This window comes from Copadichromis virginalis, linkage group LG8 (assembly GCF_057382275.1).
Source record: "Copadichromis virginalis isolate Kocher_CV1m ecotype Utaka linkage group LG8, C_Virginalis_male_GT1.1, whole genome shotgun sequence".
Lineage (NCBI taxonomy): Eukaryota > Metazoa > Chordata > Actinopteri > Cichliformes > Cichlidae > Copadichromis > Copadichromis virginalis.
In genome coordinates this window covers 10,697,614-10,712,778 of record NC_140625.1, presented here as the reverse complement: position 1 = coordinate 10,712,778, position 15,165 = coordinate 10,697,614, and the positions used below count along the sequence as shown (strand labels likewise).

The 15,165-nt window shown below is 40.4% G+C and overlaps 1 protein-coding gene across 1 annotated transcript in view; it reads right to left on the bottom strand.

The window, feature by feature from the left end:
• The window catches only part of cpped1 (calcineurin-like phosphoesterase domain containing 1), a 58,493-nt gene that overhangs the window by 29,427 nt on the left and 13,901 nt on the right, over nucleotides 1-15,165 (bottom strand). The window contains exons 3-5 of the mRNA XM_085465705.1: nucleotides 6,898-7,070; nucleotides 5,972-6,103; nucleotides 5,721-5,853 (exon numbers count right to left, since the gene is read on the bottom strand). Coding sequence (XP_085321831.1) covers nucleotides 5,721-5,853; nucleotides 5,972-6,103; nucleotides 6,898-7,070 — 438 coding nt within the window. The remainder of the gene's footprint in view (nucleotides 1-5,720; nucleotides 5,854-5,971; nucleotides 6,104-6,897; nucleotides 7,071-15,165) is intronic.

Here is a 15,165-nt window from a genome sequence, read left to right as displayed (position 1 = left end):
TGCCATTGTAGTGTGTTACTGATGGTGACCTTTGTTACTTTGGTCCCTGCTCTCTGCAGGTCATTCACCAGGTCCCCCCGTGTGGTTCTGGGATCTTTGCTCACCGTTCTCATGATCATTTTGACCCCACGGGATGAGATCTTGCGTGGAGCCCCAGATCGTGGGAGATTATCAGTGGTCTTGTATGTCTTCCATTTTCTGATGATTGCTCCCACAGTTGATTTTTTCACACCAAGCTGCTTGCCTATTGTAGATTCACTCTTCCCAGTCTGGTGCAGGTCTACAATACTTTTCCTGGTGTCCTTCGAAAGCTCTTTGGTCTTGGCCATGGCGGAGTTTGGAGTCTGACTGTTTGAGGCTGTGGACAGGTGTCTTTTATACAGATGATGGGTTCAAACAGGTGCCATTCATACAGGTAACGAGTGGGGGACAGAAAAGCGTCTTACAGAAGACGTTACAGGTCTGTGAGAGCCAGAGATTTTCCATGTTTGAGGTGACCAAATACTTATTTTCCACCCTAATTTACGAATAAATTCTTTACAAATCCTACCATGTGAATTCATGGATTTTCTTTTCACATTCTGTCTCTCACAGTTGAAGTGTACCTCTGGTGCAAATTACTGACCTCTGTCATCATTTTAGGTGGGGGAACTTGCACAATTGGTGGCTGACTAAATACTTTTTTGCCCCACTGTATATTAAACACACTCTTTTAAGTTTCACTAAGTTATTGAAGTTCAGTAATTTATGTTTTTTTTAACACATGACAGTGGTGGTGGGAAGTCGGTTTTTTGTCAAGTAGTTTTAAACTTCTTTTATAAATGTTTTCAATAGTTTTAAGTGTTGTTGGACAAGCAAGTGACCAGGACGTCAAACAATAGTCCGTATGAGAGATGATCATTGAGTAAAAATAAGTTTTTGCAACATTCATATTTAAATTATTACGTATATGATTAAAATTTCAATTGTTAAATTTAAGTACCTGGGACACTATTTATGTGACTCTTGAAGGATAATGTTGGGTCTAGAATGACCCCAAGATATTTAAATTCTGGAGCTAATTCAAGCGCTACTCCATCCAGGAATATGTTTGACTGCTTCAAGTTTAAGGGGCGTTTTGAAAACTACATACAGACAGTTTTTGAGGTGTTCAACATTAGGCATGAGTCCTCCAGCCAGCTATGCATTAATGCTAAAGCAGCTGTAAGATCTTTTGCCACCTGCTGGACACTATTTGCTTGCGTATATATAACTGCATCATCCGCATACATTTGAGTAAATATATTTGGACAGACTTCAGGTAAGTTATTGATAAAAAGAGAGAACAATAAGGGCCCAAGAACAGATCCTTGAGGAACCCCTGTATCACAGTCTAAATATGGAGATTTAACCCCATCTAACACCACACACTGTTTCCTGTGTGAGAGATATGAGGCAAACCACTGAAGAGCCTGACTGGAGATATTAAACTGAGTCAATCTGGACAACAATATCTGATGGTTTACAGAGTCGAAAGCCTTCTTCAGATCTAAAAATACAGCTCCAACACAGGGACGCTTGTCCAGCAAGCTCTTCAAGTTCTCCACTAACATACACAGGGCAGTATCTGAGGAGTGATGTGCCCGAAAGCAAAACTGCAACGGATGTAATGAGGTTTTCTAGGTGAGCAGTGAGGAGTTTAACCACCCACTTCTCAGCCATTTTAGATACGACCGGGAGTATGCTTATGGGGCGATAATTAGCAATGTCAGTCTTCACACCTGCTTTGAGAATTGGTGTAACTGCAGCAATTTTCCAATCTGTTGGAACAATGGAGTGTTTGAAAGACATATTCAAAACATGAGTTATTGGACGTACAAGCAAATCCATATGTTCCTTTAGGAAGTTTGTGTTAATACCATATACATCAAGTGCTTTTGATTGTTTTAAACCTGTAATTAGTTTAGCAACTTCAGTGTCTGAAATATGAGTGACGGTGAACAAATTTTGACCAACATCATTCACATTATCAGAGCATACGACTGAGTCAAAGCTCTGACTGATCTCCTTAACAGATGAAATAAAGAAAGTGTTTAAGTTACTGACAATAGATAGAGGCTCTCTAACAATAGAGTTATTTACATAAAGTTCAATTGTATTTTTGCTTTTGTTTGAATGACGGCCAAGTAATTTATTTAAGTGTTGCCAGATAATTTTACCATTACCTTTGGCTCTTTCAATTATATTTATAAAAAATTTTGCTTTGGCCTGTCTCAAACTTCTTGTTACTTTATTCCGCATTGAAGTAAATCTCTGTCTATCCAGAGTTAGACCTGTTTTCAGGAACTGCTTTAGTAATTGATCTCTTGTTTTCATTAAATTCTTGCACTCTTTGTTTAACCAGGGCAAATTAGATGTTGTCTTTATTTTTTGTCGACCTCTAATGGAGTATGTTGATATAACATATGCAGAATTATGGATCATCACTACACAATAAAGGCTCCCAGTTAACTGATGCTAATGCTTCTGCTACATTTTGTCGCTGACTTCTTGGTATGAATTCATAAAAGGATCTCCTATTAGATGAACTTTGAAAGTCATTCTTAACCCGTGATTTTATAAGTTTTCAAGAAAATAATATAAAATTGTGGTCTGAAATACCAGTGATAAAATTATAAGATTTAATAATTCGCTCGGGCTTATTACTGAAAACCAGATCTATTTTAGTTTTAGAGTGTCTTGTTATTCTTGTGGGTTGTTCAATGTGTTGAGTAAAGTTCAAAGTCTCCATTATGTCCTTGAGTGTTTTTCTGTCCTTTTCACAGTCCCAGTTGACATTAAAATCTCCCATTACAATTATTTCATTAGACTTATTATTTATAGCATGATATTTAAGTAATATCTGTAGTTGTTCATAAAAAATATTCTTTGCGGAAGGAGGGCGATATAAACAGATCAACGTAAATGACATTTCTGGGGAAAGAGTGATTTTAACAGAAATATGTTCTATTTCGACATCTATTGGTGAACTAAGTAAAGAGCAATCCAGGTGTTTTTTTACATACACAAGTATTCCTCCTCCTCTTGTTCCAATTCTATCCCTTCTGAATACTGTGTATTCTGGAAAGACAACCGCAGACTCAGAAGAAGAACTTGTGAGCCAAGATTCAGAGATACCCAAAATAGAAATATTGGAATTGCTTAGAATATGTTCCAGTTGCTCATGCTTTGGTAACATACTGCGAATGTTAATGTGTCCACATAGAAGCCCCTTTGGTTTATTTTTAGTGTCCCAGATTAGTTTAGCCTGATTAAATGTCTTGCAGATCTTTGTTCCTCTGTAAATTTTAATAGCAGGATTTCTTGTCCTTTTGTTGACAATGCTATGAGCATTTAATGATGAGAAACCCTTTACTGGAGACTGTAGTTTGGGTACAGCAGGTGGGGGCCCAGGCAGCCGAGATGGGGGCCCAGGCAGCCGAGATGGGGGCCCAGGCAGCCGCGTTGGGGGCCAAGGCAGCCGAGGTGGAGGCCCAGGAAGCCTAGGTGGAGGTCCGAGCAGCTGAGGTGTAGGCCCAGGCAGCCAAGATTGAAACCCAGGCAGCTGAGGTGGAGACCCAGGCAGCTGAGGTGGAGGCCCAGGCAGCTGAGGTGGAGGCCCAGGCAGCTGAGGTGGAGGCCCGAGCAGCTGAGGTGGAGGCCCAGGCAGCTGAGGTGGAGGCCCAGGCAGCTGAGGTGGAGACCCAGGCAGCCGAGGTGGAGACCCAGGCAGCCAAGATTGAAACCCAGGCAGCTGAGGTGGAGACCCAGGCAGCTGAGGTGGAGGCCCAGGCAGCTGAGGTGGAGGCCCAGGCAGCCCAGATTGAAACCCAGGCAGCCGAGGTGGAGGCCCGAGCAGCTGAGGTGAAAACCCAGCTAGCTGAAATGTAGGCCCAGGCAGCTGAAATGTAGGCCCAGGCAGCCGAGGTGGAGGCCCAGGCAGCCGAGGTGGAGGCCCAGGCAGCTGAAATGGAGGCCCAGGAAGCTGAAATGGAGGCCCAGGCAGGCCTAGGCTAACTAGGCTAATTAGTTGTAGCCAGTCCAAATCACTGATGTTTGAATTAGGTCCAGGATTTAGTTCTATATCACCAGCCAAAAGTAGCATCAGAACAAGTTTCAGAATCTCCAGCGACAGACGTGGTATATTTGATTGTTCATGTTTACCTGGGGGTGGTCTAGCATGACCACAATCCAAGAATCTTGTGAACAAAAGATGTTGACTCCATTTGGCTGGGAAAGTGGTATAATTATCCAGCTTTCTTGGACATGTCGAACTCCACAGAAGATAAAAATGTATAAAAACAAAAAGACAAGTTGATGTCAAGATCCAGGGGTTTTTAGATGGTTTTTTGGCAAACGCACAGGACCTGCCAAGCTGTGTGTCTGCACCCTAGCAGCCATCTTGTTCTCCAATCTGGAAAACCAGATTTTTTCGTTTTTTTTTTAGATCAGACACATATCTATAGTTCATCTTTCTTATACAACAATCTGACTTCAGACTGATTACTGAAAATACCCCTTGACACCCCTGACCTGAAAAATTCTCAGACAGCGCATTCATCTGAAGAAGGGAAAAAGGCTTATACTCATGATAAGAGTATAGATAAGAGTCAGAGGAAACATGGATACTGAGTATTCTTTGCCTTGCTGTAATAAAGGAGTATCACACATCGCACTTAAGCGCCTGAGAAAATCATACCATATATTTAAAAATCAGCACGTCTGCACGTCTGTTGTCAGTATGAATCTATGTGCTCGTAGTTCATGGAGCGCTTGCTCTGTATGTGGCCCGTGTTTATAATTGCTAGCAGGGCACAAGAGTGCGGGTAAGAAAAAGGGCACCAGCTCATTCTACAGCAATACCCTCCTGCTCATGATAAGAAAAAGCTTGTAGAGACTGCCCTTTAAAATTTTAAGCAGTGTTGCCCTGGAGGAGAGATCAATTATGAGAGAGAAGGGTCATCAGACCAAGACGGGCCAACATGGTTAAATATGTGCAGAAATAATGGATGGATAATGAAATTAAAACCATCCACCGTCTGTCACCTTGATGCATGATTGAAAAGCTCGGCACTGAGTGGTGGCTGCTGTCAGTCAGCAGCGCAAAGCTGGCTGACGCACCTTCGCTGAGATTCTGCCTAAAGACGTGTTGTCCTTGAGGGAGGGTTATTTTTTTCTTTTTTGCCCACTACTTTTGTATCGTTCTCTTATAAGCTTACAACAATGGATTGATTAAGGATTTATTCTCCTTATAGGAAGTGAATGGAATAATTAATTCAATTATGTCTGCATTGTGTGTGTGTGTGTGTGTGTGTGTGTGTGTGCCAACAGCTCTTCCTGAGGCTGCTGGATAATGACATATTAATCCTCTGGGCTGGGATCTTAACTGTGCTTCAGTGAGATATGCTTAAAATGAACAGGTTTAATAGGAATAGCAGCTAAGGCGTATTAAGACAAGAAACTTAAGACCACTCACATTGGCCTAAATCCATTATTCTAAAAGAAAAGAAAAGAACAAATAATAATGCTCTTATTTCAGAGCTGTGGAAGCCAGAGATGCTTGACATTTAAGATAGTAAAATTGATTTATCTATTCTGCGACTTCTAATTCTAACCAAATGCACAAACCTGAACTAGGCTGCCAATTTTTAACCAGAGGAAATCAGAAAACCCCCATAATTTTCTGTATTCTGGTCTCCTACCTGCTTTCTTGAACCTGTCCAGCAGGTTTTGCCTGACTGTCCTCTGCAGGTTGAAGTAGTCATCCTCTTCATCAGGACTCTTTAGGTACAGGGGAATGTGCTGAAATATCAGGATGTGTTTGGGTTTAGGTTCCTAAATGGAGACAGATGTGAGCGTTGATTACATCACGAGATCTCTAAAGACAGAAATTCAAATGATGTGCCCACATGGCTTAAAAAGGCTCAATCACGCTGGGGTCATGCCATCCTACCGTAGAAGAGGAGGAGGATGCTCTGCTCAGCTGCGCCTCCAGCCAGGCCTCCTGAGCCTCCCTCAGCTCAGGGCAGGCCGAGGCGTCGAAGAACAGCTGGGAGTTCAGAACCAGGCAGAGAACTCCGCCCACCTGAGACGGCAAAAGTGTGAGAAAAAGAAAACAAGAGAGGAAAACAACAACTTGAATTATTTCCCATTTCATCTGCCGTCCCTACACCCAATTTAATATTATATTCCTATAGATTATCCAAAACCTAACTGCTGAAAATAAAAATGTTGGTGAATGCGGTGTGGCAAAAACACTCCAACCATGCAGAATTTTAGCAAAATACCTCTGGCATGCATTTTAAACTACATGTATAAAACTCATTAGCCATGTCCCAAATTGCAAGGCCTTTAAGGAACCATATACTGTCCATATACTATGCATTCTGGTCTTATGTTAATAAGACTCTAAAAAAACTTTGCAATCCTAATTAGTAATGCTTTTAAGTTTACCAACTGTGTGCCCATGGCACCACATCAAAGTTTGTTATGTTACCAAGAAACAGTTGCTATAACTGAAATATGCATCATCACAAAGCTCCCTTGTACAACTTCTGGTAAAAGAGGTCTAAATGGCCACCATAAAAACTGGACCACACCGTGATATACATATATTTTTTAACTGCAATATCAAAGTACAGGGAAGTCTAATGCACAAAAGTAGTCTAAATGACATTAGCTATACATGCTGAGGAAAATAGAACCAAAACATATTTAATGTCACACACCAAAACAGGTGCAGGGTTTTTGGTCCTTTGCTATTCTTAATCCTGTGAGAGCAGAGATGGTGTTCGCAGGTACCCGTCATTATAATATTCCATTCATCCAACAACCACTGCTACAGGCTGCTACTACTAATTATGGTTTGTGTCTGCTTACCCAGAAGCTGAAATAGTCATCCCCCCACTCCCTGCAATACTGCTCCACTGTGCTGGGAGTGGGGGTGTTACCCAGGTCATGGTTTCCACTGACAAACACCAGAGGAATGGAGGGATCGGTCACCTTCAAGGCTGCCTTCAGATCTTTCTCCTGACCTTCTCTAAAGGGTGTACCTAAAGGAAGAATAACAGAAAACCTATTGTCAACATGGCATGTGTTACTGTCACACATATGATTAAAGGTAACATAAAACCAAACAATTTACGACCTGGACCTAAAAAAACAGATGTTTGATTAAGAAAAGCATTCTACTGTATGCGGGTGGAAATGAGCCAAAGACAGCCTAAAAGTGTGAATGAGGACAACGTGAGAGTGAGAGAGAGATTATATGGATGATGATGAGAGCGCTCAAAGGATGATGAATGCTCAGTACAGCTCGACTTCATATCACCATGGTTACTGACATGATTAGTGGTGCTCTGGCGGTATCCTCTCGGTCCACATGTTGCAGGCAACAGCTGTGTAGACCGCTTTCCAGATTCAGGTTTGTGAAGACATACGAGGCTATTTGCTTTAAATACACCTCCCCCCCCAAAAATTTTAAAAGTGCTATAAGCCTGGAGTTCACAAAAAGGGTAAACATCCAAAAATGGGTAATGTTCTGAGCCAAATTAATTCAATCCCAGAGTGTATAAAGGGCAGAGAATGGGTGACTCTCAAATCTATTTATAACTTTGAATTTATATCAAACAAACCCATCAGCCCCTGCTCTTGTGTTATCCCCGGTCCTCTCTCTCTCTTCCCTCTCATATTTCTTTTCATTTTTATTCATCTGAGTAATTATTTTACTGGCCTAGTTTTGGAGCAAATCTTTCCTCGGATATTTAGATAGGGCTCATTACATAAGAGCCTTTCCCCAAAGAACATCTTATTCGTGACAGTGGGAGAAAGTGTAGAGTTTAAGAAACATTAAAAGGGAAAACATGGACTGACGTTTATACAACGCTCTTCCAATCTTACTGACCACTTAAGGTGCTTTGTAGACTGCAAGTCACATATCGACTTAATCTACGCAACAAAAGCACGTTATCTACCCTCAACTACGGCTAATTTAGAGCTAATTAACCAAACATTAATATTTTCAGACTGTTTGAGGAGGTATTCAGAAAGGTGCCAGCCAGAGTTTGGACCATACGCTGTGAGGCAACAGTACTGCCACTGGACCACCATGCATCCTGGAGCTGTCACTTGGTACTCCTCTGCAGGTAAAGCTTCCAAACGTAAAATATCTAATATACTTGTTGTTCATGATCATGGAGTGAATAGTCCTTTTGGTTGGGCCCACTTTCATAACATCATTATAGTACCACTAGTAATACTTTCAGTTTTCTTTTCTTTTTGCGGACATGGTACTATTGACCGTGTAGTCAAATTACTTCTGAACTATTGAACAGCAACACCATGTCGCTGTGGATGAGTGCAGGTGGAGAGTTTGACATTTATTTGGAATTTAATGCTAAAATGAGTCCAAATTCAACTGTAGCCCACTGAGCTTCCTTGTAAGTATGATAGATTTTTATTCATTGTTACTCACCAAAACAAATGAGTTGTTAGTTTTGCTCCAAGATAGAATTTAATTGCCATCCTATAAGATATTCCACAACTATCACGAAAACAAGCAAAAAATTTAATTTGTGCGAAACACAAATGACATCAAAATAATTTAGTTCTGCATGAATAAAACTGCCTTACAAATTATCAATAAGTAGATAAGTGGTTTTTCTCTGATGCCAGCACAAACTCAAACTTGCTTTTTTCGTTCCCTGTTGACCTGATATTTTCAAGTATAATCCTGATGAAAGGAAATGACAGCTGAAGCCACAACAAAGCGGATTAATTATTTCACAATATTTGACCGCTGCCACAATTACATACAAACAAAGGCCGTCTCACTAATGAAGTTTAGATGAAAAACCGGGGGCGCAAAGATTGTTAGGCAACTGTTCCAGCTGATAGCACTCTCTGCAACTTTGCTGCTACAGACAGATTACAGTACCTGATTTTCTTCGTTTATTTACAAGTTTTAATTTGCATGAGGTCATTTTCTTTAGGATTGGCGAACGAGAATCAGTCTACTGTATATTTTAGCACCATGAATATGCCCCTTAGGAAGGTACCTGACCTTGTCAGCTGCTCCAGTGGATTTGCTCAGTGGAATAGCAAAACATGTTTATGCTTGACATCGCCTAAATGTGAATACATAATAGGTAATCAAGGGAGATTCCACATTAGATACAATTGATCTTTCCTCTGTGTGTGTGTGTTGATGTTGCATACTCTTATCTTCGATTACAAATGCCAAAAAACAGTTAGGACGCTTTACAAAATGTAAATAAAAACAATGTCATTCACAATAGATTATTCACAACACATCCAATGCAACTACATATTTAATCCCTGACATATCCTAATATAAGAAAAAGTGCAATTTCAACAGCAAGTCTCAGTTTTGCTACGTGACAAAGAAATGCTGCTGTAATAAACGAAAGAAATCTGTCAGCATGTCTTTTTGGGATTAAATTGTAGAAGATAAAAGGTGTAAATTTACAGAACAGGTTTTACCGTCAGAGATGCAAGCTTTTTATCTGAATGCTAATAGCAAGTCAGCTAGTCTCTCTCCTCTTAGACCAGAAGACGCGGTGTCCATGCTTTCCAGTTATCCGCTTTGCCTCGGTCCATTTTAAATGAGTTTGGATCTAGTCAAGACAGCAGTGTTTCTGGATCATTTTCACATAAAGCTTCTTCTTTGTATGATACAGCCTTAACCTGCATTTGTTGATGTTGCAGGAAACTGCTCACTGACTGAGCCTGCGCACAAGATCACGGGAATACACTTCTGATTTTCGACCCTGTCAATTATGCACAGAGATTTCTCCAGATTTTCAGAATCATTTGAGGACATTATGCTCTGTTGATGATGAGAGATTTCCTTCATTTGTAGATTCAGTTTTTCTCCAAAGTGGTGAACCTCTGCCCATGTTTACTTCAGAAAATCTCTGAGATGCTCTTTTTTTATACTCGATCATATGCTGACATGTTAACAGTTAAACCAATTAACTGTAAAATGTTCCTCCAGCTGTTCCTTTTTAGCAGCACTTACTTTTCCAGTCTTTTATTGCTCCTGTCCCAATGTTTTTCAGACGACTTGCTATTATTGATATTTTTCATGAAGCAGTAAAATGACTCAGTTTAACCATTTGACATGTTTTCTATGTTCCACTGTGAATAAAATCTGTGTTTGTGAGATTTGCAAATCATTCCATTCTGTTGTTATTTACATCTTGCGCAGTGTCCCAACATTTCTGGGACTGAAGTTCTATCGAGCACTTGAACAGGCTTGAAAATGTAAAACAACTGATAAAGTTTGTACAGCTAACTTTATAATTGAGTACTACTTCAAGTTTCCACCGCTGTTTTGGATTTATTCGACACTCGCGTCTGTCTGGAAACCTCATCTGTCATGCACGGTAGCAGATGCGAGAGTCGAAATCGGAAAAACGCACAGATTTATGAGGTGGTGCAGAAATGGAGGCTTTTTCCAAATATGTTGTAAAACATCCAGTGTCTCTGTGAGACCGGAGAGAACGACAACAATAGTCGAAAAATGTTGACGTCCTCTGCCCTTTGAGATTGACTGTCACGCTGTGCTCGACTACCCTATGCAACGTTCACACTTATCAAATGTACTGGATTTTGGGCTCAACAACAGCATCTAGCCACACTTACGTTTCTCCTGATAAATAAATGTGAATAAATAGCACTGGTTGCGACACACAGTGGCAGGGACGCTGTGCTGCCTTCTGCTTCCTCACACCACCACCTGCCTGCCCTCAATTACAGCCATCTGTTGACATAGTACAAGCATGAATCAACAATCTCTGTGACACAGCTCGAACCAATCCTCATCCAAGCCCCATCTGCATTTAAGATATCTTGCTCCAGCTAACAGTGATGTGTTGTGTGAGTGACTGCAGTAAGATAAGAGGCCCAGTGAAACAACTGCAGCTCGTTTGGATGAAGATGTGTTGCTGCACTTGAAAGGAAATTATTTTTAAGTCACAGATGGTTTTTTTCTGTCTGTAACAGCAAACAGGAACAACCACTGTGTCCTTCAATAGACCACAATCTCTCTCTCGGTTATTTAGTGTAAATCTTAATTTAGAATTATCTGGTTACATTAGCCGTGCATTACGTTCTTCTTCACTTCCCTTTTAATAGCACTATATGTAATTTGCCCAAATGGACGCATAAAATATGAAAGAAGTGGTTAAAGCAGATGTGTTGTGCATCACTAAATGAAATAAATGATAAGGATTTTTCATATATAAGAAATAGCGAGAAATTCCATTTCATACAAACATTTTTAACGCCAGCACTGTCTTGCCCTACTTTCCTCCCTGCAATATGCAGCACATGTAGGGTATACGCAAATAAAAACACAATGCTGCTCTCCACTCCCCGTGGGGCTCTAACTGAAAGGCCTTGTTCACTTAATGAGATTGCAACACTGATTCTTAAAACCTGACAGGAGACTTTGGCAGGTTCTCATTGAGCCTGTCCAACACTCTAAGCACTTCTCTCAATTTCCTTTAAAGACTGGCTGTCGAAGCTGCACTGAGTCCTCAGTGCCTGGGGTCTTGCTGTTGTATACATTTTCTACACTTGAACAACTGTATTTTGTGGCCTCTATATTTGTGACTAACTCAAGCATGCATCGACATGTTGTGCTTGTGCTGATGTGGCACTGGTGTTTGGCAAGATCTTAGTGAAGATGTTATATTAAATACTTCAGACAATCTCACAAACGCAAAATGAGGTAAATAGTGTTTAGTACAGTTGCCCAAGTACATATTGGCAACTGATACATCTGCCCTGTACAAACTATACTGTACTAATACTAGTCGACAGCCCCCTTAAATTTACACTCACAGGCTGATTTATTAGGTACACTTTGTTAGTACTGGATTGGACCAGTAAGGAAAGCCTTAATGCTTCGTGGCATAGATTCAACAAGGTTGCTGCAGATTTGTTGGTTGCGCAGCCACAAATTACATCCCAAAGGTCCTTTATTGGACTGAGATTTGGTGACTGTGAAGGCCATCCGTTTACAATGCCATGTTAAAGTGACTAGTTTAAGAAAAACTAAGCTTTGTGACATGGAATATTACCCTGCTGGAAACAACCATCAGAAGATGGGTACACTGTGGTCATAAAGTAAATCATGACCTTATTGTGTCTACATGCCTAAATGCATCGAGTTGTTTCCATGTCATTAGCTAATTAGATATTTGCATTTACAGGTGTTCCCAATAAAGTGGTTGTGAGGGTATTTTGAAAGTTTAGCTGCTGGTAACCAAGCTAACATTCAGCTGCCTCTCCAGAGCATCTCTCGTTACACCATTGAAAGCATCATGGATGGGACTCTAACTAAGCAGGCATGGACTGCTGCTTGTGATAATAGATCTGCTTCAAGCTGCAACACGGGTGGAGAACAGCTTCATAAGCAGGACAAATAGCTGCAGTCCAGAACCATGAAGCCGGACTCCATGAACACAAGTAAAGTTTTTTTGAGAAGCAGCCACAGTGAGTATTTTTACCATTAATTATGGCTGAGAAAAAATTCACAGAAAAACACTTTAAACTCCAAAACTTGTGAACTATCATCTGAAACATGCTGCGATTTCTTTGCTAAAGATAACCTCAAGAATTAATTTTCTACAGTTTCAATCATTTTTAAGCCTGCACTGGTTAAAGGTAACATTGTCTCTTCACGTTTTCTCTGTGCATTACAATTAGTGTGATTAGTTTGTTCTTCCAAAAGCGCAGACTCATCAGTACTAGTGACCTTACCTAATGCTGCCTTACCAAAAAAGATGAAGATGTGTAAAGCTTGCAACTGAACTCAACAGGTGGGATCACTGATGGACGTGTCTGAAATGAATTTCTTTGAAAGGGCAGCAGGCCTAAAAGTTATAAGATAGTATTAGGGACTGAGTGGAGCTCTCTGTCACCCAAAAAGCAGTCCCAGATCTGATTAAGACAACGTTATGCCTGAAACGCAGCAGCCAATGCAAAAACACAAAAGTGTTTATTGCTGTTCCGACCTTCAGGCCCAGAGGATTGGCTCACGGAAAGAATGTCTAGACTACTATATTTAATCACACTGCTACCATAATTTGGACTCGGATAAGGCACCAAAACCCTGTTTTTTTAATTATTTGGAGTCAATCAACTGGTGATTGAAATCAGCCAGATTCCACTTGATCCACTGTGAGGTCAGACTTTTACCACAAAACAGAATAAACTAACAATTAAGTCACCCAAGAAAACTGCAGTTAGTTAGGGCTGCTCGATTATGGCAAAAATGATAATCACGATTATTTTCACTGAAATTGAGATCGCGATTATTTGACGATATTTATTTAACCCTTTAAGACCTACTATAGAACCAAGTCCGCCAGAGCTTATATTATTTTTTTACATGTTGTAGTGCCATTTGTGGGAGCATTTCAAGTTGCTAAATAACTGTTATAGCCCATATTTTAATAATATGTATGCATTAAGTCCATAGTAACTACATTAATTGCAAAAAAGTGCAATAAATTACAAAAAAAATTGAAAATCGTTTTTTTTTTTTTTTTTTTTACATATATTTCTACTTGGAGAAATTTAAGAGGTTTATCCCTCAAAACTTTAAATACAAAAAAGTTGCAAAAAATAGTTTACAACAACAGGAAATTTATTTTGAGTGTCTTCATAGTTTTATTTTGGAGATACAGCAATTTTTATATACTGCAGGAAAAACAAAAAAAACAATCCTATGATGCAAATTTGCAAAGAAAACAGCAGGTGCATCAAAATAAACTATTTCCAGCAGTGCAAGCATCCCAGAAACTATTCAGAAAAGTCAAACATGACCAGTAGAGGTTTTTAAGGCCTACAAGTAAAAAACTACATTTCCGCGAAAATGACGTCACTTCCGGTTTCGGCCAGGAAATGGCGGACATGCGACAGTTCGCGCTGACGTTTGTTTCACTGTGGGAAGTGTTACGAACAGCTGATCGGATCGGCAAAGCGTGTTTCTGGAATATTATGTTTTTGTTCCTGCAAGCGCTTTTTATGCAATTTTTGCAAAGCTTTATGTGGAAGGAAACCGTGACCGAGGACAAGCTGATGGCATAAGATGTAAGTACAACTCCTCCGGTTTCATATGCAAAACAAATTATTGCGCTAGCTTACATGGTCCAGGTTCTACAGGGATTTAAAAATAGTTACACAAAACGGAGCATGCAGCTCTGACCGGATTTAAAGGGTTAACAATGACTTTAAAAAATAATATAAAATAGTGTGCAACACCACTGAAGTTTTTTTTTTTTTTTTTACCTCTCTTTTCAACCAACAGCAGTCACTCTCCTCTCCAAATAACTTCTGCTTAGCTTTCCGAGCTTCCCTCGGGTCCTCTTAATCAGCGGTCTCCAACCTTTTTTGCGCCACGGACCGGTTTATGCCCGACAATATTTTCACGGACCGGCCTTTAAGGTGTCGCGGATAAATGAGGGAGGGGCTAATAATCGGCTCAGTCATTTTTAATGATCGTTGAAAGCCCAGATCGTAATCGTGATTAAAATTCGATTAATTGAGCAGCCCTACAGTTAGTACACCTTTAGTTTCCACAAATACAGAGAGGGGACAGGGAAGTCCCAAGGCAACCTCTCCTTCACCTTTCAGAGTTTTGCACACAGGCGTGTACATGCGTACTTAAACATTTCTCCCTGCTGTATTATGCGTAACATCCTTCAAGAACCCCCAGAGACACAGCTTGAATCCTTTGTAGTGCTCATTAGGAGAGTGTCAAGTCCAGCATGTTTCTCTAATCTAATCAGCTCTATATCTGGCTCCCCCACCCCCACCACCTCCCTTTGCTGTCCCCACCCCCTCCTACTCTTTATCCTCTTCATTTGTCAGCTTTGAAAGTAAGTGAGAGAAAGACACGGGAAAGTGAAATTAAGCGAGGGAGAGGCGGCAATGGCAGACAGAAAATTAGGTGAGATTGAAGGAAGTCCTTGAGAAGAGAAAGCATCTCTTGGGGGTTTAGTTGGGATTGTGGAGGAGAGGAGACAGGGAATTAGAATCAAGGAACGTGCTATCAGTAAAGGTCTAGATGACATGATGAAGTTAGATGAGACACTTTCTACAACTTTTCGTTTT